This window comes from Peromyscus eremicus, chromosome 22 (assembly GCF_949786415.1).
Source record: "Peromyscus eremicus chromosome 22, PerEre_H2_v1, whole genome shotgun sequence".
Taxonomy (NCBI): Eukaryota; Metazoa; Chordata; class Mammalia; order Rodentia; family Cricetidae; genus Peromyscus; species Peromyscus eremicus.
This window is the reverse complement of record NC_081437.1, coordinates 24,782,178-24,808,288: the sequence shown is the minus strand read 5'-3', so window position 1 is coordinate 24,808,288 and position 26,111 is coordinate 24,782,178. Positions and strand designations below refer to the sequence as shown.

At 47.7% G+C, this 26,111-nt stretch overlaps 1 protein-coding gene across 2 annotated transcripts; it reads right to left on the bottom strand.

The window, feature by feature from the left end:
- Positions 1-891: 891 nt before the first annotated feature.
- Positions 892-25,792, bottom strand: Dnajc27 (DnaJ heat shock protein family (Hsp40) member C27). 2 transcript variants are annotated; one of them, XR_009375675.1, is made up of 8 exons: positions 25,501-25,792; positions 21,960-22,042; positions 19,106-19,175; positions 15,543-15,707; positions 14,766-14,888; positions 7,740-7,900; positions 4,762-5,007; positions 892-1,117 (listed from the first exon to the last, which is right to left on the bottom strand). XR_009375675.1 is itself a non-coding variant. In XM_059248331.1 (7 exons), exons 1-7 carry the CDS (start codon positions 25,588-25,590, stop codon positions 4,875-4,877), a joined length of 825 nt encoding a protein of 274 aa, XP_059104314.1. In that variant the 5' UTR covers positions 25,591-25,792; the 3' UTR covers positions 4,533-4,874. The 2 variants fall into 2 exon arrangements, 1 of the variants encoding a protein (XP_059104314.1); XM_059248331.1 differs by lacking the exon at positions 892-1,117 and having other exon boundaries at positions 4,533-5,007.
- Between the last annotated feature and the right edge of the window lie 319 nt (positions 25,793-26,111).

Sequence of the window (26,111 nt, the reverse complement as noted above, 5' to 3'; positions counted from 1 at the left end):
CCAATCTGTGAGCTCCAGGTCCACTGAGAGAGCCTGTCTCCAAAGATAAAGTGATAAAGAGAGACACCTGGGAATGACCTTCAGCCTTAGCATACATGTACCCATCCACATGTGCACCACAGGCACACACACACACACACACACACACACACACACACACACAATGTAGATAACAACATAGCATGCTGACTGGCTGAGCTGGGAGTTACATTCCTGTCCCCCGGATTTATCTCTGTGGCCAGGGAGGACAGATGGGTCCTAAAAGAAGTGAGGCACTTGGAACAAGTCTGCAAGATGTGTAGTTCTGAGAGTGAGGGGGGCCATTTTCTGGGGTCTTAGAATGCTAGGCAGACCAGAGTCTACATGAGAATGAAAAGCAAAGTTCAGCTTTGCAGCCTTCAGAGACAGGCCGCTTCTTGCAGACTGGTCCTCCAAGACTCTCCAACTGCAGTGATGCCATCCTTCACCTTAAGGGTTTGGTTAACTGAATTCACTACGTTAGTAAGTCATTCAGCACTACTTTGTGTGTGTGTGTGTGTGGGGGGGAGTGTTGCTGGGCATCGAACCCAGGGCATCATTTCCTCTAAGCACAGACGTGCCCACGGAGCTGCCCCTTTGCCTTGGTCTGTACTATTTCAAAATGAGTTAACAGTCTCATGTGAGCTACAAAGCCACACTAATTGAGTCGGACTGGCCTACGGGTCCAACAAATACAATTTTCGGCATTTTTCTCATTGGAGTCCTAACTAAGAGGTCTTTCTCTGCTTTGCTTTGCTTTGTTTTTTGAGATGGGGTCTCACCGTACAGCCTGGTTGTCCTGAAACTGGCTACACAGACCAGGATCTCCATGATCCCCTTGTCCTGAGTGCTGGGGTAGACTACAGGCACGTATCACTATACCTGGATCGTGTTTTTGAGAGAGGGTCTCTCTTTGTGACCAAAGTTGGCTTCAAACTCATGATCTTCCTGCCTCAGCCTCCTGAGTGCTGGGATTATGGTGAGCAGCATGTCTTGCTGACGAGGAACTGGATTCCTGTTTAGTCTAGTTTACACCGAAGATCAGGGTCTCAACAAATCAAGGCAGCCAGCAGACCAGGGTTTGCTATTTGACTTTACTCTATAAAAATACACAACTTAAATCCATATGACACTCTGTATACAAGACATAAACAACTGGTAGTTGAATACTTTCAGTTATTTCAACAGAAAGCAAATATGTAAATTACTTTGTAGGAGCAGTCACAGTCAAGGGAAAGAATGTGCAGAGAGCAATCAGTGCAGGGGACTAACCCAGGCTGCCCAACTTTCCAGGCACAGGCCTTCCACCAAGAGCCTTCAGCAGTCAGCTCGGTACCGCACTGTGTGACAGACACAGCCACTGTCCGCCCACACCACAAGTGAACACAGTCATCCTCCCCAGAGACAGTGAATGGCACAACCCATGTCCAGGGGCACTACCCGTGTCTAAACTGTGCTCAGCACCAGGGGCACTACCCGTGTCTAAACTGTGCTCAGCACCAGGGGCACTACCCGTGTCTAAACTGTGCTCAGCACCAGGGGCACTACCCGTGTCTAAACTGTGCTCAGCACCAGGAGGAGGAGGAGGAGGAAGAGGAGGAGGAGGAGGAGGAGGAGGAGGAGGAGGAGGAGGAGGAGGAGCTCCTTGCTTGTGTGGCCTGCAGTGGAAATTGCTTAGCTTGATTTTACAACTAAATTCATTTTCAAAAGTTTTCCAGAAGTGCTGAGGGACTTAGCTGCATGGCCTGCAGTGTGAGGGAAGTGCCATTCCAGACCTAGAAGAGGGCACTGTCCCTGCCAAATGCAATCCCCTCATCCTCCTGGTGACGGCTGCCACTCTAGGTGGACTAGCCACTTGTCCCTGATTCAGAGCTGGCAGGCACTCCTTGCTTTACTCTGATGAGCTTTCGGCCACCCAGCTGCCCGACCTATGGCTCACTAACCATCCAGCTGCCCGACCTATGGCTCACTGACCATCCAGCTGCCCGACCTATGGCTCACTGACCATCCAGCTGCCCGACCTATGGCTCACTAACCATCCAGCTGCCCGACCTATGGCTCACTAACCATCCAGCTGCCCGACCTATGGCTCACTGAACTAAGAACTAGTTTGCAGGTATAAAGAAGTATTTATCACTTGAGATTTCAATCAGTGAGAACATACTAGAATAAGTTTCCTGAGGTAAATACAAGCCTTAAAGAATGGTGTAGAGTTTATAGGATGCCAGCGATTTTATCCTCAACATCTGGACTCTTCGGTTAACAGGCTGGTAAAACCAAGGACACATTGAAATGGAGAAATAAAGTGGCGGTGCTTAAGTAAGAGATACTGACAGTGGAGAACGGCCGTTCCTAGGGAGGCACCAAGGAGAGACGTCTCTGACACGAAAGGAGAGGGTTTCTAAAGTGCTGGAGAGGGTTGGAGGAGTGACTCTGAGATGCACCAGGGAGTTCCAACAAGGTGAGGAAGTGACCCTTGTTGATGACTCCGATGCAGAAGACATGGCTTTTCTCTACTAACAGCTGGTCAAATGTTTTATCCCTTTTGGAGGACACGAGGTCCTTCATAAAAGTTTTCAGCCGCTGAAGTGGCTGAGTTGCGACTCCTGCTGATATTCTGAGATCTTAACTGGGTAAAGAGTTGTAAAGAGCATGAGGGAAAAAGCACACACCTGTTCCAAGAACTGGAATGAACGCAGGGGTCTGTACGGGTTTCAAGAAGCTAAGGCTCATTTGGAGGCAGGCTTCGATGGTTCTAAAGCCCGGCTGCTGGATTGTGGAAATCAGAAAACCCTGGGACCCTGAGGCTCAACCTTCTCATTTTGTCAACATATATAAAGTAGAATACAGCCACCCTAAATGTTAGTAAGGTCTTAGAAACAGAGTCTCAAGATCTAAGAGGCAAGCCCAGGCTACATTTCAGCAAACCACTCTGAGGGGCCCGAAAGGGAACACTCAAGTGTCCTGCTGTGACTGTTCATCTGCCCATGGTGTTGAACAGATGTCTTTAACAACCGTGTCCAAGACTGGGCCCCACTCTCGGGCTCACAGCCCCAAGCACGATCCCTCATCCACGTGACTCCACCTTCTGTCCAAGAGCAGTTGGGGGTGCATGAGGCATGAAGAAAGCCTCAAGAAGAACTGAGGCCCACAAGAACCTTGAGTGGAGTTCTCGGACCAGAAGAAATCATAAAGCCACATCCCAGACCTCTTTATCATTTTTTTTACACAGATCTGAGTTCACGAAGGACAACACTTTTAAGCTCAGTACAGCTGAGCACAGCCATACAAAGTGAGGCTACTATGGTGGAGGGAATAATCCAGAAGCCTGCAGTGGTGGCTTCTTAGGTGAGAAAGATGTTATCTGGCAACCATTATGGGACAGGTGTTTAAAGGTCACAGTCTAGTAACGGTTTTGTGTCCTTCAAAACTCCAGTTAGCGCAGGTGGCAGCAGCTAAAACCACGAGTGACACAGTTAGGGACGAGGACCGGAGTCAAGCCACGAGCCAGCTCCCCTACACTGTGAGAAACGCAGCCCCATCCTGCGGACCAGGCAGGGACAACGGCCTGAGGAATGTGTCTCTGCGAAACGAGTTCTCAAACTCATAGTTGAACAGTCTCTCTGGAAATTTGGAACCCAAGCAGAAACTGTAGAGATCCTGCCCTACCCAGGCTCAGGATGTCCCACTGTGCCCCCAACAGGTCATACTTATTTCAAGTCAGCTGAGCCTCGGGCAATGCTAGGGATTCAAGGAGAGAGGTGATGGCGGATGTGGGGTGTAACAATAGAGCTGGGCGAGAAAAGGATTAACACTGGTGCCCAAGAAAGAGACCTGCTTCTGGAAGAATGCGTGCCTGCCTCTCCCACCACCTGTGGTGAGGAACAAGGAGAGGGACAAGTTTTCTGGAGGGACCCTCCTGGTGCCCAACACCCCTGAGCTCAGCTGGCCTCTCCCTGTGTGGTGTGGCTGAGTGCACACTCCCGAGTAATCTACAGCATGCCTTCTCAGTGACTCTGTCTTGATCTCTGGTCCCTCGTTCCCCAGGGGCACAGCACTCCTTGCTGCTTGCTACTAGGGCAGAGCCAAGACCTAGGATCCAGGGTAGGCTTCAGGGTCCCCAGCTCCTGAGGACACTACCTTTCTCTCTTAGCGCTGGCTCATCTCTCCCCCTGCTGGCTGAAGAGGGAACAGAGTGAATGTCCTAGAAAGGCAGGCCGACAGAACAGTGTCAACTCACTTTACATTCTTCTTCAAGGGTGCTTGTTTTTCCTTTTTTTCTTTGAGAGAGTCTCGCATATAATCCAGACTGGCCTCAACCTCACAATCCTCCTGCCTCATCCTCCTGAGTGCTGGGATTATAGGCACATGCTACCGTGCTTGACTCTACAGATAAGAAGTGGGGATGCTAAGCTCCCGGGGCGGGGTGCTGTCCACTCACTCCTGTCGTTCTCCTTTCTGTTTTTATTCCCTTCTCTATGATGGTACATGGATGGATGGGTCGGGGTGGGGGGGGAGAGGCGGTGAGTCAAAGCGTCCTGCTGCCCTTCCCGTCTCTAGAAGCCTCATGGACTTTCAGAAGCCAATGCCTAAGCGATGCTACAATTACGAACACTGAGTTATCTGGCAATAAGAAATGAAATGCAGTGCACAGGAGACGTGGGGCTCTCCCTCACACAAAAGCAGGTCATCTCGCTGCGAAAGGCCCACAACATGGTACAGGCACCCACACTATTAACTCACAAATGACAGCACATGAGGGAACCGAACGGTGAGCATCTGGGAAGGAAAAGTCCACGCTGGTTATTTCACCTCGGGGAGTCTGCACTGAGGCCGCCTGTCGCCTCCTCTGCCTTCTACTTGACATTTTTCAGGAGGGCTGTCCGGGCATTCACAACCGCTTTGAAGGCGTCTTCACTGCCGGGCGCTACACATTTGTCCGGGTGAAGCAGCACAGCCAGCTTCCGGTAGGCCTTATTGACTTCCTCCCTGCAAAAAGCAGCCGAGCTCTGTCAGTAACCAGGCTGGCCCCAAATCCTGCATCCCAGCTCTCTGGATACACTACACATCTCCCATGCAATCATTTCCTTTTCTCAAAGGCAGGATAAAAGACTAGAAAACAACACACAAACACAGGCCCTATAGAGTAGAAAAACACAGTTGGGGGTTGGGGCTTTAGCTCAGCGGTAGATCAAGGACCTGGGTTCGGTCCTCAGCTCCGGGAGGAAAAAAAAAAAAAAAAAGAAAAGAAAAAGAAAGAAAGAAAAAGAAAAGAAAAACACAGTTGTAAGTGAGTCTAGAAGTCGGTCCAAAAAGTGCCATCCGCTGCCAGGCAGCTCTAGACACGCAGGGGCAAGAGCAAGCCTTCACTAACTGAAGGGATGAGAGCCTTTCTCCCTGGGAAAATCCCTCGGGAGAAGCTTCTGGAAGAAGAGGGGCCTGTGATGAGCATAGGGTGGAGGATTTGGAATGCCAGGGAGGAACTGGCAGAGAGGCCTGGAGCAGAGAGCAGATGTATGGCTTCCAAAGCAAAACAAGGAAAACACTGGGTTTGACTGACAGTCACAGTAGTAGGCATTCTGCGGCAACGGGCACTGAGAAAGCTGTTTCTCAAAGTTGAGAGACAGGCAGACTACCACAGAGCAAGTTCAGATGGAGGCGTCTGCGAGAACAGCCAAGGGAAGAGAGCGCATACACCAGGAACACACGTCAGTGGGAGCAGCTGCAGATAAAGGAGGAGCTGCGGGATGGACGGGCTGGAGAGGGCTGGAGACAACAGGCTCCTTTGCCACCCCCAGGTGTCAGGCTCTGTCCCCACCACGTGGCTTTACTTCCCAAGCTTCTGTCATCAGAGCGCCTGCAACCCTGTCAGCATGGCATGGTGCTGTCAGGTGCCTTCACCCTGTTTCTGTTGGAAGGACTTCTCACAGCACTCTCCCTGTTACAGAGATGCCCCTTGCTGGCCTGGAGATGGTACAAAGTCTGGTGTCCATCTGGAGAGACTAAGGTCTGGGGTCGCAGCAATAAGTCCCTGTGTCTTAGGCATACATGCCAGAGCTCTACCTGCTGCTGGATGAGTCCTTCTGAATTTTCCTATTCTAGCTTTGCATGTTATAGTCTTTTTTTTTTTTTTCTTTTTTCTTTTTGGTTTTTCGAGACAGGGTTTCTCTGTGTATGTAGCTTTGTGCCTTTCCTGGAATTCACTCTGTAGCCCAGGCTGGCCTTGAACTCACAGAGATCTGCCTGACTCTGCCTCCCGAGTGCTGGGATTAAAGGCGTGCGCCACCACCACCCAGCTGCATCTTGTATTCTACACATGCAATGTGTAGTCTTTTCTATGCAATGTGTTTGTGTGGTGTGTGCCTGTGTCTGTGTGTGTGAATACCTAGAGGCCAGAGGTCAATGCCAGCTGTCTTCTATCACTCCCCACCTTATTTTTTAAGTCGGGTCTGTTAAGCCTCAACATGGCTGCTTTAGCTACACTGGGTGGCTGGGGAGCTCCAGGGATTCACCTGTTTCTGCCCTCCCCAAACTAGGATTCCCCTACGCTGACATGCCTGGCTTCTGAATGGGTGCTGGAGTGCAAACTCAGGTCCTTACTCTTATGTAGCAAGAACTTTATCCACTGAGCCATCTTCCCAGCCCCACACATGCAATCTTGGTACTGCTTATCAAAGGCATTCCCCTTCGTGGAAGAAATTAGAATGGCCAGAGTTTGTATCTACCCAAAGACCCTGTGTCCTTGAGATGAGTACACATCCCCTCCTTCTCCAAGATGGAGTCTGGGGCAGAGCCAAGGGAGCCACTGATTTGGGGAGCATGTCTAGATGGGCTCAGTGTTACGCCTGGCCCCTGCACTGAGAGCCTTTCAAGATTTACAGGCACCGAAAAGACTCTCAAGGGAAAGTTCTGGAGAAACAAGATTGGTGCAAGTGTGTGTCAACAGTGTGTCACCTACAGACAGAAAGTTCAGGAACTGTAAGCACATTTGGCCCCAAGCAAGTACCAGAATTCTCTAGAACTTAATACTATAATGTTCAAGGATTTGTCCCAAATGTGCCAATGTCATTTGATAGACAGAGTTGTACAGACAAACTTGTGTTTATATGGGTTAAGGAAACAGAAATCTCGGAGGCTCTGGAATTTACCAGAGCTGTGGTAGCCTAGATAACCACAATCAATAAAGAGCCAACATTTTCCTCTTCTTCAACTGCCATGCCCAGCTCTCCCTAAATAAATCTTCTGAATAAAGCAGGTAACTACACATTACCCAGTCACAGTTGGGAACGAGCAGGGTTTATGAGAAAAGGCAGCTGGGCCGACGGTGTTCCTGGGCTGAGAGGCACCGCTGTCTGCTGGGGCCTCAGGGATCCCTCACTGAACACCAGTTTCCCCAGGCAATGAGAGCACCTTGAAAAATCTTTCTTCTTCTAAAAGTCTGTGATTTATAATTATTTTTTGTAAAGTTTTCTAAGGTTACAGTCGAAGGTGGAGCAAGCCACTTTGTCAAGTGTTTACGCGAACACGGCCCAGCTCGCTCAGCAGGCAACGAGCCTTCTGTTTTATTCCTGTGTTGTTAGTGGGGCAGAGTCCTCGTGAAACTCATTTCCACACACCCTCGAGTGTCCAACCACTTAGAAGAAGAAAGATGGCGTAGCACTTTAGGCAACAGAGCCTCGGCTCTTCCAGAATGCCGCACCAGGCACCCGAGACCTGCTTACCTGGAGGCCCCGGGTCTGACTCCCAGCATGTCCCAACTGTCCTTACTGTTTCGGATTCTGCGAATGGTGTCTGCTTGTTCTTTGGTGAAACTAGCACTGTTATTTGCAGTAGGGCGTTTCCCGCCATTTTCACACAAGTCCACTATGGACACGTAAAAGGTCTGCAGGGAGAAAACACATCATCCCAGAGAAGTGATTCTGTGAACTAAGAGTTCCTCTCACACAGTCGGTAACACTTTTTTTTTTTGTTCTTCGAGACAGTTTCTCTGTGAAAAGGCCCTGGCTGTCCTGGAACTCACTCTGTAGACCAGGCTGGCCTTGAACTCACAGAGATCCGCCTGGCTCTGCCTCCTGAGTGCTGGGATTAAAGGCGTGCCCCACCGCTGCCTGACCCACTTTAGTAACTCTTTTTTTTTTTTCCCCGAGACAGGGTTTCTCTGTGTAGCTTTGCGCCTTTCCTGGAACTTGCTCTGTAGACCAGGCTGGCCTCGAACTCACAAAGATCCGCCTGGCTCTGCCTCCTGAGTGCTGGGATTAAAGGCGTGCGCCACCACCGCCCGGCATGAAAGTACTTTTTTTTTTCTTTTTCTTTTTCTTTTTTTTTTTTGTTTTTTTTTTTTTTGTTTTTGTTTTGTTTGACTCTTAAAAGTCAGGAGTAATACACTTCACTTGGAAAATTTTTCTCACATGATTGAACTATATTTATATCCATTCCCTTGGTGCTGAGGACAGACCCCAGAGCCTTAGTGCACTACCCAACCCCCTAACTACATATTTTTAAAACAGCAAAGTATAAGCTAACTTAAAATGTATTACTTTAACTAAAAAAATTAGAACGATTCATAATTCTGCTCTCGGAGAAGCACATTTGCGGTTGGTAACAGATGAACACTGTTAAAAATCCAACAGTAAACTCAAAACTTTCTCCCTGATGTAGGCACATTAGCATATTTAGTATCCCTCCAGAAACATCTGCTACAGCACATGTCCTACACAAGCACACAATCATTTACATGGAACGATGCTTAGCAGCTTGCAGCTCCCCGCAGGACACACCTTGTGCGGACCTGGGGATGCATGCCTGTCATCCCGGCTACTTGGGAGCCTAAGGCAGGAGAAGCAGGAGGTCAAGGTCTACCCGACCTACAGAGAGGGTTCAAGACCAGCCTCAGTAACTTAATGAGACCCAGTCTCAAAACAAAAAGTGAAAAGGAGACTTGGGATCAGCTTAGCCTGAGCAAGGACCTGGGTTCAATCCCTAGATCTGCCTTGGAAACGTCCTACATTTACAGACCGTCTTTGCTCTCTAGTGACTCCAGTATCCTATTATGTGGCTGTTTATTTAATTTATTTAATTCCCTATTCCTGGACTAGCCTGTTATTTTAAGTCTTTTGGTCACTGCAGACAGTATCGAATCGATTTGTTTTTTGCTTTTGTTTTTGTTTTTGGAGACAGGGTCTCACACCGCCTAGGCAGGCCCTGAACTAGCTACACAGCAGAGGGTGATACTGAACTCATGATCCCCCTGTCTCTGACTCTTAGTGCTAGGATGACGGGTGTGCATTACCAGTGCAGCTCTGCAGTGTGTTCCTGGGTGAACTCAACCTGAGTCTTTTGCAAGAACAACACGTGCTCTTAACCTCTGAGCCTCCTTTCTGTAATTGTAAGGAAAGTGAGTCTCTCTCCTCCCTTCTCCTTTCTCCTCTTCTCTCCCCTCCCCTCCCTCTCTCCCCTCCCCTCCCTCTCTCCCCTCCCCTCCCCTTCTCTCTCCTCCCCTTTCCTTCTCTCTCTTCTCCTTCTTCCCTCTTTCCCCCTTCCCCGTCCTCCTCTCTCCTTCTCTCTCCTCCCCTCCCTCTCCTCCCCTTCTCTCTCCCTTCCTCCACTCCCCTCATGCTAAGCAAGTACTGTGCACTCCCAGTGCCTAGAACTATTTTAATTGATGTATTTCCTCTTCCCTTAGTTTCTCTTGAAATATCTTCCTCTCTTTCAGATTCTTCAACAGAGCCTTTTGTCTCCTTTTGTAAATGCATCTTTGGGGCTGAGAACTCTGTAGTTAAGCATGCACTGCTCTTCTAGAGGACCAGAGTTTGGCTCCCGGCACCCATGCTAGATGGCTCACAACTGCCTATGACTGATGCCTCTGGGCTCCTCACATCACATGCAAAAACACATACACATAATTAAAAGAAATCTTTAAATAATGTATCTTTCCTGTAAGCTCCTCTTTCTCATTTCCGGGAACTGCAAACGACTGGGAACCTAACAAGAAACTTGACATCTGGAAAGAAAGAGCATCATGGGAAAAGCCACCAGACCAGGACCACAGGGGTGCTGGTTCACGTGTGTGATCTTAGGATTACCTTTGCTAGCAGAGTCAGAACAGACAAAACCACCTTCCTGCTGGCATAAAGTCTCCGTTAAGCAGTAGGAAATCGAGATAATGTTTATCAAACCGAGTCACCAGGAGAGCGCAGCTCCAGGCTTACCTACAGGACAGTGCTACTGTCTCTTCTTGTCAACCTACCCACCATGTTTACCAAGAAGCAGCCAGAAGGATAAAAGCACCAAGAAGGGTCACAGTTCACAAACATCACTAGGGTTAGGGTTGACATTGCCTGGGATTAACGTGAAATAGAAATATATAGATTCTGTGGGCACAGGTAGTCATTAGCACTCGTGGTGACAGAAGACCAGCCACAGTCGTCCCAGGAGGCATGAGGTCGAAGTGGTAACTCTCAGGTCTTAGCTCCACCCATCCCGTGCACAGTGCTAGACCAGATCTCCTGTCAACCATCCAACAGAACAAAGGCACAGGCAGCAAGCATGAACTACTGAGAGGCAAGCAGGAACTCTCTTCCTAGAGGCCGTATCTGGAGCATGCAGACACAAATCCCCACTGAGAGAAGGAGGCAGAGGCAGAGACCAGAGTCTAAGGCTACAGCAGGGACAAGAATCAGCACAGCGAGCTATTGGGCAGAAGGGAGCTGGGCAGAGCTGGGCCCACTCTAGGTGGGGCTTCCTTGTGGGTTTGTAGCTAAGAACTAGGTTACTCATACGAAGATTAAGGTCACCTGAAGCTTGCCAGACAGGAGCTGAAAATACAATCCTTATTTTCTAGGGGAAGAGCTAGCCCAAGACACCTGAGCTTGGCCTTCCCAGAAGACCTAATCAACACTCCTAAAATCCCCCTGGGGCACCACAGAAAGGCTGTACCTTAAGAACTTCACCCACCCTAACTACACCCAAAGCCAAGAGGCAGAATTTGGCTGAATCCTGCTAAATCAGAAGGTTTAAGAAACACTTTGGGCTTCCTTCAGATCTCTGACATTAAGCAAAACTGCAAGCTTACACAAGTTCATTGCAATCTGCCTCCTGCAACAAGAAGGAAAAGACAGAGAACTCTGCAGGGTCTCTACAATGCACTCTCCACAGATGTGGTACCCAATCAATACATCACTACCACACAAAGAAACAAGAAAACACGACCGACGTCGGGGAAAGCAGTCAGCAGTAACTGACCCCACGCTGGTTCAAATACCGGAGTTGGTAGATTTCACAACAGCTGGCTGTAAGAAATACTGTAAGGGAAATAAAGGAAAATACCCCTAAAGAATTAAAGGAAAATATATTAATATATCTTTAAAAATATCTTATTTGGGCACTGAAGAGATTGCTCTTAAGAGGACCTGGGTTCAGATCCCAGCACCCACACGGCAGCTCACAACTGCCTGCAATTCCAGCTCCAGGGGACCCCACACCCTCTTCTGCCCTGTGGTACCAAGCAAACACTCGGTGCACATAGGAAACAGGCGAACACTCATATGCATAAAGTAAAAAAAAAAAAAAATTTTAAAAATGGGCTGGGAATAGCCAGGCTGTGGTGGCACACACCTTTAGTCCCAGCACTCGGGAGGCAGAGGCAGGCGGATCTCTGTGAGTTCGAGGCCAGCCTGGTCTACAGAGGGAGATCCAGGACAGCCAGGGCTACACAGAGAAACACGTCTTGAAAAGCCAAGAAATAAGGGGCTGGGGAGATGGCTTGGTTGGTAGGACTCGCTGCACAGCACGGGGCCCTCAGTTTGATCCCATTTTTAAAATGCTGCACACAGCAGTATGTGTCTGTCACCCGGCACTGGAAGGCAGAGACAGGTAGCTACCGGGGCTTTTGGCCAGCCAGCCTAGTGACAGACCCTGTCTCAAAAAACCAGGGGATGGCACCTGAGGAATGACATCCAAGATTGTCCTCTGGCCTCCATATGTGAGCGCGCGCGCACACACACACACACACACACCAAAAAGAAACAAGCAAAAGACTTCCCATATTTGATGAAAAATACCTCCCCTTTATATAAAAGTGATTTTTTAACATGGGGGGGGGCGCTAGAGTAGTTAAGAGCATGTGCTGCTCTTGTAGAGGACTTGGGTTTGATTCCCAGCACCCACAGGGCAGTTCACAAGAGCCTGTGTGACTCCAGCTCCAGAGGACCCAACACCCTCTTCTGACCTCTGTGGGTACCAGGCAATCTCAGAAATGAACAAATCCCAGGTAGGATACATACATATAAAGAGAGGCACACCTCAGCATAGCCCAGCTGCTGCAAACAGACTCTCCAAAGCATCCAGAAATGGAAAAAGGTGCAATATGGACAGAGACATTAGAGTGTGAACATGGCTTCTACCTTATGAGACACACAGAGGCCAGAGAGAATGGAATTTAATCTATGAAGGTTTTTTTGTTGTTTTTTTCAGTGAGTCAACTCAACGTTATTCCACTGTATAGGGGATATATAGGATTGGGTGGCTGGGGAATCACCTAATTTGCACTAGACAGCACACCCCTATCATAAGGCTCCTAATACAAGTCTTGGTTGTCATCTGTGGAAGCGCGGTCCTACCGTAAAGCTCCTAGCACAATGTCTCATTACCACATGGGAAGCAGGGGAAAGCTTCTGCAGGGAGCTGTGTCCCACTAGAGATAAGTCAGTCACCAGGCCAAGAGACAGTCTCCAAATAAGGCCGGGTAGAGAATACGACACCTTCTACCCGGGAGACGGAGTTGTCCATGTTGCTGCCAGGCCATGGTAGACTGACCAGCACAGTCAGTCTCTGACCAGCGCGGTCTCCAGCATGAAGATGCCAATTACCCTGATTTGTATAGTGAAGCATTGTATATGTGTATCAAAGGATCACAAATAATGTACCGTTAAAGTACTGAGTTAGAAGAAAAGAGAAATGTAGTCTCTCTCAGTTACTGCACTCACTCCCTGAGACGCTCTCCTATGTGAAACAAAAATAACAGCCGCCACACACGGTCACACATCTCAAACAAGGTGAGACGTGTAAATACCAGAACTGTCAGAGGTTACCTGAGTGGCTGTGCATCACAGATAAGGCACACACACAGACCAACGTGCTCAAATGAATAGGAAGCACAGCAAACTGGCATCACCCTGCCAGTCAAGATGGCACTGGTCTTCCAGGAGGAGTGGCCTCTTATGAGAAGGAAATCCAGAGACAGAATCAGTACAACCCCACCCAGCAATGAAGATGACTCTGTGCAGGATAGATACACTATCTGAGGGGCTAAAAATTCCTCAAATGCCAGACACAATCATAAGAAGAAAAATAGTTTATTCACACCACCATTTCCAAACGGACCTATAATCAAGCCCTGATTCTATTACTTCCCGTTTTAAGTAGCCTACATCCCTTAAATTATACAAAATTAATGGCTTTAAAAAGTGACTTCTGGAAGCCAGTGGTGGTGTACACTTTTAATCTCAGCGCTCGGGAGGCAGAGGCAGGCGGATCTCTGTGAGTTCAAAGCCAGCCTGGTCTACAGAGCAAGTTCCAAAAACAGTGGCATCTGGGGCTAGGGAGCCAGGAGCAGTGGCTGGTGCCCACAGCCTCAGCACTAGATGGAAAACAGACAAATGGATCCTGGTGTCTGTGTGGCTGCCAATCTAGATAGTTGACGAGCTCCAGGTTCATTGAGACACACCGTCTCAAAAGGTGAACAGCAAGAGAGAAAGACACTTGACATCTACCTCTGCACACCTGAGAGTACACCTATACATATATGCTCAAGCCCATGCACTTGCATACGTGCGCAAACACACACACACACACACACACACACACACAAAAGAAATGACCACCTTCTCAGGCTGCCATGTGAGCACGTCCTTCTATATTGCCTTTTGGATTTTTATGCACGACCCCTGGATTCTGCAATGATGGTCTCCTAAGCTAACTGTGACCTCTGTGAGCTGCTCTGTGAGTACAGGGTTAGATACCTTCGTGTGCCAAGGCAATTTTGCTACAGCAAGGCTTCAGATGAATGTAACACCACTATCCAAAGATGGTTTTGAAGAAAAATCTTCATCACAGTGAAATAGCACAGTAACTTGCTTAAACCTGATGACCACCAGAATCACCTGGGATGTTTTTTCAAGGCACAAATTCCTGGGCTCTAGTCAGGGGTGGTGGCGCACGCCTTTGAGCCCAGCACTCAGGTGAAAGAGGCAGGTGGACCTCTGAGTTTAAGGCTAGCCTGGTCTACATAGTGAGTTCTAGGACAGCCAGGACTACATAGTGAGACCCTGTCTCAAACAAAATAAAAGTAAAATATCCCTAGACTCCATGGCAACTTGAGGTTTCCAGAGGTCTGAAGCAGATGTTGCATGTTGAAGAATTACCCCAGGTTCATTTTGACTGTCTACTTGCTGGGATTAGAATCACTGTGGAATGTTTGTGAGGGCTTTTCTAGACTGGATTAACAGCCTGTACTCTTCAACTGGGACCTACAATAAACCCCTCGAGTTCCTTAACTTGCTTTTGACAGGTTATTTGACGGCCGTAAGGCGAACAGGAGCTAAGCCATCAGGTGACCTACAATAGAGAGCAGACAGGTCACTCATCTCTCGCCACCTCTCCCTCTCCACTTTGACAAAGTCCTATGACCTGTTCCGCCCCTCGGGATCTTAACTATACACTGGCATGGCTAGATCAGGATGTCTGCTTACCTGGAACATCTCACTGATTCCCTCTCCAGTTTGTGCTGACGTTTCGAAGTACAGGAAGCCCTTGCTTTCAGCCCACAGACGCCCCTCGCTTTCATCGACACAGCGGTGTTTGGCGCAGTCAATCTGAAAGACAAAGTTGGGAGGGGGCAGAGAGAAGATCCGCCCTTGTCCCACACACCAGGCCCAGTGACTCTTCATCACTGAGCCTCAGGACAATGTATACAATCACCAGGCTAAACAGGACCAAACCACGAAACCCACCGACTGGTTTTCTGTCTGATTTAGGTTGCATTTCCTACTTCCTCCCATGGGAAAGCAGTTGCTATGTATTTCTGTGAAAGTGACTTCATGATCTGTCCTTCCCAGGGGCCACCTTCTGCTGTCTGCCATGAGCAACCACTCCCATCAAGACATGAATATCAGGCTTTTCCTGATTGTCCCCAGTGTGCTTCCTCAAGGTGGACACCAAGGGAAAAAAAGGAATAAAAATCTAGTCAGAGACGTTTTCAAAGCCTACCAACTACTGATTTCCATGTTAAAAATAGCGCCTCCTCCAGTGTGCATGTGCATCTATGTTTGAAGACTGAACACGATGTCTCAGTAAGCCATCCAGGTTGGCCTGAACTCTCTACATAGCTCAGGTTGGCCTCCAGTTCATAATCCTCCTGCCTACAGCTCCCGAGTCCTGGAATTACAGGCTAAGCTACACATCCAGCTCTCGCCTCTCCACAGCCTCGAACTCACAGTTGTGTTAGCAAACCAATTCAAAGCAGTTACCTTGTTGGCACATACAACAAAGACAATATTGTCCATGTTCCCGTGAGACCCAAGCTCCTGCTTCATTTCTGCCAGCCATGAATCCAGGGCATCAAACGAGTCTTTCTGTCCAACGTCATAGACCAGTATCACACCCTGTGTGTCCTTGTAAAATTCGTTTCGTACCTTCAGATGGAAGAACAGAGACACAAGGTGTTGGCTCTGTGATCTCTGTAAGAATGCACCTCACAGCCATTAACTTAACCAAGTGTGTCCTCTTTTATATTCGGAGTACTCATTATTATATCTCAGCATTTACTGGCTTTTAGAGGACTTTATATAAAATCAAAATGAAACAAACGAATTTGCAGGTCAGGAGAATTTTTTAGCAGAACACAGATCACAGCTACTCAGAGGCAGCACTCTCCAGCTGTTGGTAGACTCAGAAGACAGTCCTGTCAAGATCTTCTCAGGAAGGTAGGCAAACAGTCACGATTATGAACAATGCTGCCACCACACAAACATCACATCCCAGAGTTTACCCAGCATTCCAGGCAGAGCTTCCAGACTGCTCCAGGGCTATACACCAATGTTCAACCCCCAAACTCAGAGCCCAGTGTAACCACATGGTCAGGAGGACAGCTGAGGAGGCAGGCAGCTCTGGGTTCACGTCCACTAGAAGTCGTGTGACCTTGGGCAAATCCCGCAACCTCTCTGTACTTCCCGTCTGTAAAAGGGGGTCACAGTCCTAGGATTAGGTGAGGTCATGAAGGCATCACACTTAGCATGGCGCCTGGAAAATCACACATACAAACAAGCTCCTCTCCCTTTCTTCCTTGCATTCTGTCTGACTGTCCTGAGATAATTCATCAGAAATGGCAACTTGCCTCTGGGACATGGCTGCAGCTCTCAAAAGAGTTAACAAGAAGAAGAGGGTGAACTCAAGTGCTCGAGGCAGTGAGACGTTGGGTGGGCTGGAATTCTGGTAGGAACCTGGCAGAGAACACAGCTCTGTTCTTTTCACAAGATCCCCAAATGCACTCTGACTCACTCTAGCTAAGGATTCAGAAGTCAAGAAGCAGGGGATGGTAGAAATGCCTGTTATAGCAGTGCTCAGGAGGCTGAGATAGTGATTGTGAGGTTAAGGCCAGCTTAGGCTATGTAGTGAGTTTGGGCTACTCTGAGCTATCTAATAAAAGCATGTGTGTGTGTGGGGGGGGGCATTTATCTTTCACACTGGGCACGGGCTTCTGAGCACTGACAGAAACCTTGACCAAGAACATGAGGTTCTATGATTACCTTAGAGAAACCTAAGAAGCAGTCCACCACAGTAAGAAACAGCAGATGCAGAAGGGGTTTAAGATGATGACTGCAGTGGTTTGAATAAGAATGGCCCCCATACATCCACATATTCGAATGCTGAATCATCAGGGAGTGACACTACTTGGGAGGGATTAGGAGGTGTGGCCTTGCTGAAGTAGGTGTGGTCTTGTTGGAGGAAGTGTGTCACTAGGGGCAGGCTTTGACATCTGAAAGATCCAAGTCAGGCTCAGTCGCTCCCTTCTTGCTGCCTTCAGATCAGGATGTAGCTCTCAGCTACTTTTCCAGCACCATGTCTGCCTACACTCCGCCATGCTTCCTCCTATGATGACTGACAATGGACTTAACCTCTGAACTGTAAGCCAGTCTCAATTAAATGTTCTCCTTTAAGAGAGTTGTCATGATCTTGGTGTCTCTTCACAGCAACAGAACACTGACTGAGACATGACCAACAGTCTCTCCCCTCAGAGCTGGTGATCCTTGGCCCTTCTCGAAGGTGACAACTCTCCCCTACTGTGCTAGAGCTCTGAAGCCTTGATTTCCACATATTACATCCTCCAGGTTCTCATTCATTCTCTCTGTGTGTGTGTGTATGTCGTGTACAGGTGCACTTGCTTGTGCAGGTGTGTTTACACGTTCATGTGCATGTGGAGGTCAGAGGCTGACATCAGGTACCTTTTTCTATCACTCTCCATCGTAGTTTTTAGACAGGCTCTCACTGAACCTGCAGCTTGTCATTTTGGTTAGATTGGATAGGGAGGGAGTCCCTGGGCCTCCTGCCTCCGTCCTGGCCAGTTCTGGGGTCAGGAATGTATACTACCACACCTGGCTTTTATATGCGTGCTGGGGATTCAAACAGGTCCTCATGTTTGTGCAACAAGTACCTTACCCATCTTCCTAGCTTCTTACAGTATATTCTACCAGAGCTTGAGAGATGGCTCGGGGGTCAAGAGCACTTGCTGTTCTTGCAGAGGACACAGGTTTGACTCCCATCACCCACATACAGTCTACAACATCTGTAACTCCAACTCTAGGGGATTCAACAGCCTCTTCTGACCTCTGAGGGCACCAGGCAAGCACATGATACACAGACATACATATAGAATATACATATATATGTTAGAGATATAATATTTAGCTGTAATGAAATAAATATAAATTATCTTCTACCAACTCCTCTTCTCTGCCTTTGTCTACTCTCAATCCTCCCAAATCCTGTCCTGGGCCCTCTTCCTTTCTGCACTGGTTCAACTGTGACAGTCCCCAAGATCAGCTTGCTCCCCTGCAGCTTCGTCTTCTGGCTAGCACCGGGCTTAGCTGAATGTCTCGCTGAACTCTGATGTGGGGGACATCAGTGATGAGGTGGAAAGCCCAGTGTGTACCTCTGCTGGCCTGCCTCTCTCCAGCAGAGTCACGGTCATGTCTGGATCCTGTCTGCGTGCCTCTCCACCTGTCGCTTCCCTTCCACACAAAGACCAATACTGCAGGACTGCTGCAGTTTCCCAAGCTGTCTTCCAGGACCATGACACACCATGGAATTTATCTTTTTAAAGCCATGACTCAAAACTCCTCGGTTGTTTCCCCACCCCCCTGTCCTCCAAAGTTCAACTTCATTTAAATGGGATTACAGAGTTGGGTTGGGTTGGGTTTTCTCTTATTTTTTTTTGGGGGGGGGAGTGAGGGAGATTCAGGACAGGGTTTCTCTACATAACCCTGGTTGTCCTGATATCCACTCTGTAGACCAGGCTGACCTTGAACTCACAGAGATCCACCTGTCTCTGCTTCCCGAGTGCTGGGATTAAAGGCGTGTGCCACCACCGCCCAGTTGAACTTGTTTTTCTTTTTTTTTTTAAACCACTCTTTTTTTATATATAATTTATTTTTATTTTATGTTCATTGGTATTTCACATGCATGTATGACTGTGTGAGGGTGTCAGAAGGCCTGGAACTGGAGTCATAGACAGTTGTGAGCTGCCATGTGGGTGCTGGGAATTGAACCCGGGTCCTCTGGAAGAGCAGCCAGTGCTCTCAACCATCTGAGCCATCTTTCCAGCCCCTGAACTTGTTTTTCTTAATCTATACAATCATGTACTTGACAAGAGTTTGGATGTAGTCATGTCTGTGTAAGCAATCAAGGAGTATCCACTAAATTGAAGCTCAGGAGGAAAGTCACTAACATGAGCTAAACTTTACCCATGATTTGAATTACCACCCCACTGTCTCCAATGCCGAGACTGGATGTCAGGTCTCTAAGGCTTTCTTACCTCATAGAAGAAGGGGTGTCCAGCCATGTCGAAGATGTTAACTTTGATTTCTCTGTCTCTGACTTGGACCCTGAAATATTCAAATGGAAACAGAGTCACATTTCCAGAGACTTTCTTCATCTTCTTCTTAACTCCAGATAATCTTTACAACAGAAGCCAGCAAGCTGGCTGACAAGCCTTCCTCCCTGCTTCAGAACACTGAGCCCTGACTAAGGACCCATCTTCCACCTCAGATACTTCAGTCCACAACCCTGAACCAACAAGCTGCCCTCACCTGCCAAAGGATGACCGCAACTGAGCTTGCTGATTATTTATGTCCCCTAGGGGTGGTCATAAGACCCTCACCGGAGTATCCAACTTCTCCCTACCTGAGTAAGTAACTCGGCCTTAATTGCAGACAGCCCTGGGGAAGGGGTAGAGTATACAGGCTGGGAAACACGGGGGGCAAGGGGTGCCATCTATGCAGCTATGGGGAAGCCCTTATCTCAGCTGGTAAAGACTTTCTGGGGCAACCTTTTGGGAGAGGAGCACCCACACCATGGGTAACCCCTCACCTACGCTCTGGAAGCCAAAGAAACGCATTGGTTCCCTAGGTGGAGTCTCATCTTGCTTTGTCATTGAGACCTTGGGAGGAGGGGTAAACATTACTTATGTCTCCCCTGGGAAGGAATTTTAGCAATACTCATCACAGAATAATCATCTTAAAAAATAGTAACAAACAGAATAGTCTATTGTGTAACCCAATGCATCCTGTCTCAAAATAAATAAATAAACAAACAAATAAATAAGTCACAATTCTTTGGCTCATACAGCAATTTCCATTTTTAGATAAACTAGGTACTGATATGGATTCTGAATGAAGGTGTCTTAAATAGGCTGTCCCACTACATCACTGATGAACTCCATGCGCTGAAGTAGAAAAAGTAGAAAGAAATATGGATTCAAATGAAGAGCTTCCTAACTTTCACAGTCAAGAGCTACAGACTCCATACTTTAGAGAAAATGTATAAAAACACCTTTTGCTGCTCTCAGCTGACAAATGGCCATTGAATTTACATAGAACTCTTGGGTTCTACTTCACCACTGACCTGAACTACTTAAATACAGTCTGGAAGGGACATACATAAACTTGACCTTGCCCTTCAGACAACTGACATTCTGCTATAGACAAACCTCACCAATTTTATCGACCTCCTTGAATATTGCCTTCATATTCTGATTTGGAAAATTTTCACCTTTAAGAGTATCTATCTAACAATATTTATTGAGGAGTCACCAGGGAGAAACACTGTACCAGGTACTTGGAGAAAACATACAAAAATCCCTTTTACAGCATTCACTTTGGATGAAGGACATTAAAAAACAAACAAACAAACAAAAAAATCAACCTGACTGACCAGGAAACTCCCTCCCTCCTGGCTAGTTTACAAAGTACCAGAAGATGCTCTGCAGGTTGCTAGGGGAGAGAAGAGATCATGATCTCCCCCAGTGGTGGACCCTCCAGGTTATAATATCAACCTGGCTGGTGTAACAGTGGCATGGCAGTCCTTAGGGTAACCAACCAACCACTTTGATTAGCTACGAGGCCGGTTCTACAGGACAGCTTTTATGCCTGACGCTGTAAACCTGGTCAAAAGCCATGGCGGGGACATGACAGATGAGAGGGAACACTGCTGTTTTGCTCAATGATCATGATGTCAAATTGCCTTCCCAATATTTATTTTAGACCCACAGACTTGTGTTGTTCTCAGCTGTGGTCAGAGAAGCTTCTTGTGATCGGTAATACAGAAATGCCGAATCAGTCAAAGTGCCAAGTATAAGTAACTATGAATGCTTCCTTATGGATAAATTGTCTGTATCAGCCTTGACTGAGCCAGTTCAGGGAGCATCAGGCAAGAGGCGGCAGAAAGAATGTCAGAGCTGGCGGGCAGGGAACAAAGACGGGAAACGCTGACTTTGGTTATGACATGACAGATCAGCTCACAGACCCTGGGGTCACCTGGACAAGACCAGATCAAGCCAGTCCAAATTTCAGCATGGATCGAGCACCTTTGGGTCCCACCCTTGGCAGAAGAGCGACTGGCAGTTGGTGGCTGCTGAGGGAAGGGGAGTATCTTTTGAGAACGTGGCCACTGGTGGTTGCTCGTGCTAGTGGATGGCCTCACACCCATGCACATGCGGAGGTAATGGTGAATGATATGATCAAAATACATTATACAAATGTATAAAACTTTCAGAGAATACATAAAGATACTAGCAAAAAAAAGAATATCCCTTTCTCCAAGTCAGGAATAGTAAACGTATACAAATAACACAAGCACTCTACAGTCAGCTGCAGTTCCATGTTTAAGATATGTGCTCTTTACCCCAACTCTACTCTGGGGGGCATTTCTCTTGTTGTTTTAATCCTCTTTCCAACCATTCTCGATTCACCTCCAAATAAATCCCCACTTACCCCCAACTTCATTATTCTCAGATCTGCTGGATTCCAACAAGCTATCAAGATCATAAACCAACAAAAGACAAAACAGCCTTAAAACCCACTTGCTGGCAGGACCCACGTACATAGAAATCTGTCCTAAGAAGCCCCATCTGCCAGCGAGGCTTGTGCTTGTTCATCGCTGCCAAGGCCACATCTACAACCAGGTCTGGACTGGCAGGTTCCTAATACACTGGCTGGCTGAAAAGATGGCACCACATGCCTGAAGAAGTCCCTTAGGCCCGTCTTTTCCAATTTATCTTCAAAGATTCCCTTTCAGTGCCACCCACGCACATGCTCTGATGTAGACACAGACTCTCTCAGGACACTCTGAGGATCTGTGTCATGCACAGGCCAGAGGAACAACATACTCACTTGGTGACTCCATAGTCAATTCCGATTGTCGCCAGGTATTTGGACACAAACCTCTTCTCACAGTAGCGCTTTATAATGCAGCTCTAGAAAGACAAGAATGCGTGCACTTGGTAATACACACTGGAAAGATGTGTGAGACAACACATTCCTTCACTGGGCTTTCTTCAGTCACCTCACTGGAAATCAAAGTGTTTCCAAATGCTAGCTGGCATGGCGGTGGGTGTCTGTAACTCCAGCACTTGAGAAAGAGAAACAGAACAATCAAGGGATCGAGGCCAGCCTCAACCACACGAGACCATGTCTCAAAAATAAAACAAATCGCCGGGCAGTGGTGGCGCACGCCTTTAATCCCAGCACTCGGGAGGCAGAGCCAGGCGGATCTCTGTGAGTTCGAGGCCAGCCTGGGCTACCAAGTGAGTTCCAGGAGAGGCACAAAGCTACACAGAGAAACCCTGTCTCGAAAAAAAAAAAATAAATAAATAAATAAATAAATAAAACAAATCCCCCAAAGACAAAAGAAAAAAAAAAGCATCTGAAATAGGTATTTTAAAAAATGAGGGTTTTATTTGTGGTTTGTTTTGAGAAGGTCTCACTCCTGGCTGGCCTGGAACTCACTATGAGGATCAGGCTGCCTCGCGCCTCTGCCTCCCTAGCGCTGGGATTAAAGGCACAAGCCACCAACCAGGCCACAAGTGAAGATTTTAAAGAAAAATTGAATTCTTACCTTCAAACTAAATCTGGATGTTTTCAGTTTTATTCCCAACCACTGTGCTCTTTTCTTCTGCAGATCTTTTCCATCCTTCTACTTCCAACACCACGAAAACATCCACATCCAGCCTTGACTCCCTCCCAGGACCAGAGCTACATGTCTAAGCATCTACTAGATGGTTTCTACTCACATATCCTGCCATCATCTAATTCAACATGTCTCCAAATGAGTCTGTCTTGCTGACATCTAGCTCTGTTAATCAGGCCATCATTTTCCCAGTGACAAAGGGCCAAATGATTAAAGTCATATTTGATTCAAGGCCCAAATCTAAGTCTGTATCATCATTATCCTTAGTATCAGTATCCAAAAACAAAAACAACCCAGATAGATGAATAAAATGTATTACATCCATGTGATAGACTATACTTCTACGATATGAAAAACATACTGATAGACACCACAACAAGACTCACCTTACACGAGTTATACTAAGTAAAAGAAGTCTGCAGTGAAAGAACACACGGGACTCCACTGATACGAAATAGCCAGAATAGGCAAACCCACTGGGGCAGGAAGTGGGTTAATGGTTAGGGGACACGGGGAGAGCCTGCTAATTGCTACATTGTTGTTTTTTCTTCAGGGGATGATGAAATTGTTCTATAATTGATCATAGTAATGGTTTCACAACTCTGTGAATGAACTGAAAATCAGTGAATTGTATGTTTCAAATAAGTGATTTCTTTGTGAATTATATCACATGAAGGCTTTTGCTTTAAATTTAAATGTTATTTGTAATTATGCATGTATGTGGATGTCTGTGGATGCAGACACATGTAGGTGGCAACAGAATACAGAAGAAGGAGTTAGGTCCCCTTGAGCTGAGATACAGGCAGTGTGAGCCCCATCTGACATAGGAGCTGGGAACTGAATGCTGGTCTTCTGCAAGAGCAGCAAGTGCTTTTAACAGCCGAACTATCTCTCTCCAGCCCACATTAAGGCTTTCTTCATTCAAGAATTTTTATGGTTTTTAATCTTTGGGGAAGAAAAAGGTTATTTCCAATATTTTTTCTCTTTTTCCCTCCAATTTGATTGTGTGTGTGTGTGTGTGTGTGTGTGTGTGTGTCTGTCTGTCTGTATTATATGTATGTGTTCCATGTCTGTCTGTGTGTGTATGTTGTATGTATGTGCCCCATGTCGGAGGTCAACTTTTGGAATTTGGAAAAAAGGTTCTCTACTTCTACCATGAGTTCTGGGGACTGAATGAGGTCACCAGGCTTACAAGTAAGGGCTTTAACACCAGCCCACCCCCCAACCCCAAGGGCTTATTCCTTTCTATGTGGGAAACTTGAAATTTCTCAGTGTACCCTTGTTTATATTCTATTCAACTTCTTGCATTGACAGTGTATACCAGAGCCCCATGCAAGTTTTCAAAGTGTCCTAAGATCTGAAATCACCTAACATGCTCATTCATCATTGACCTCGTGTCTTTTAATATATTGTTAATTTTGACAGCATATTTTTAAAAATAGTAGTGAATAAAAATGGTTACAGTTTTATTTAATCTATTAAGCACATTTTCCAAAACTGTCCAACTTTTATCTACACAGAAGGCCAAAATTTAGGCAAAAAAGGGAGTTTTAATTAAGTGTATGGATGTCATTCTTCAGTGGCCATCCATCTTTCTATTCGGGACCTGGGGCTTGCTGATTAGGCTAGGCTAGTTGGTCGATGGCTGCCAGGGGTCCACCGGTCTCCAAGCCTGTGCCACTATCTCAGGTTTTTGCAGAGGTTCTAGACAGTGGTTTTCACGTCTGCACAGCACCAAATGAACTATATTCCCAAATCTCTTTGCCTCTTAAAACACAGTGGGAACATAGTTAATAGTCGATAAGTGTTAAATTTCAACCAACACTTTGTTAACACATACACAATGATACCTAAGTAGTCGGGGAAAGCTAAGTTGTAAAGCACTACTAAATATTCACTGAACATCTAAGTGCAGCGCACTGGTTTAAAGATTCCCTTTAGCAGGTCTTCTGCATTCGCCAGAGTACAGACACCGCTTCTAACCCCCTCCCCGTCACTGATTTGCCGACCTTGGGATTCTTCACCAACAGCTTCCGCTCATTAAGGGAGAAAACTTGAGTAAGAATAGGCATCTCAATTCATTTGGGAAAAGCCCTAGGTCACCGCTGCCCATCTGAGAGGAAGTTTAATAGCTAATATGCAGCAGATAGAACACACAGAAAGACGGTGGGGGAAAAAAAAAAGGCTTCTCTATGAAAATGGACGTGACAGTATGAGAAATTTAACGCAAAAACAACGTAGGATGCTGGGCAGCCAGTGCATGTCCCCTGAAACACATTGAGTTGTTACGTTCTGGTGACGGGAACGTGGACTTGCGGGCTCTGCCTGGCGACATTTTTCTGAATCCACCACCTCACAGGCATCCCTTTAAAGGCCACAACTAGGAGGCAACGACTCCCCCCACCTTCATGTCTTGGACCCCTGTCTAGGAAAGCAAATTTTGGTATCTAGGCTACACATAAGGAGACCTAGGCCTCCTTACCCCCTTCAAAATTACAGTCAAAGGTCAGAGGCCACCCCAGGCATCTTCTTATGGGCAGTGACGTTAGTAAAGAGCGTGCAACCCAAAGGTCAAAAAGGTCAAGATCGTTCTCCCGAGGCCGCAAACCCCTGTCGAGCGCAGGGATGCTCCGGGAGCCGGGATGAGGCGGGGCTTCGGGCTGTTGAGTGGCCCCTCTCTCAGCCAATGGGCATGCCTCTCCCGGCACGCGGAGGTCCCGCCCCCTCGCAGCCTGCGCTACTCACTTTGCCCACTTCGGCGTTGCCCATGGAGATGACTTTGATGCGGAGGGACTTGGCTGGCTCTTTCCGCTTCGGCGGCACGTTGGCCTCCATCGCCCTCGCCCTGCCGAGGCTGCCGTTTCCGGTGTCCCTGCTGCACCCAGCCGGGCAGCCCGTCCCTCAGGCCTCCTTGCCCAATGGCGGAGCCGCTGCGCTCGTCACCGCCCCGGTTCCGCGGCTCGCCATCCCCACCGCTGCCTGGCCGCGGACGGACGCGGGCGGTTGGGAAGCGGCGAGCCGCGGCGGGCGAGCCGAGTCTCGCGATGACAGCGCGCCGTGACGTCACTGCGGGGCCCGGGAAGGACTGGGGGTTCTCGGCGTCGGCGTCCTGGTGGTCCAGTGCGGCGGCGCGAGCGCGCCTGCAGGAGATCGGGCTGCTTTGCATGGTCCCCAGGGTGGGTCTGCGCTTCGTGGCAGAAATGTGGGTGTCACGAGGAGTTTCTGAAATTTGGTGTAAGGCCCAGCCACGCCAAAAATTCTAAGCGAACCATGCCTTTTTTTTTTTTTTTTCTGCAATCTTCGCCGATGGGTGCCTCTGCTGCCTCCCCCTCTCCATCCATACAGTGACCCCCTCA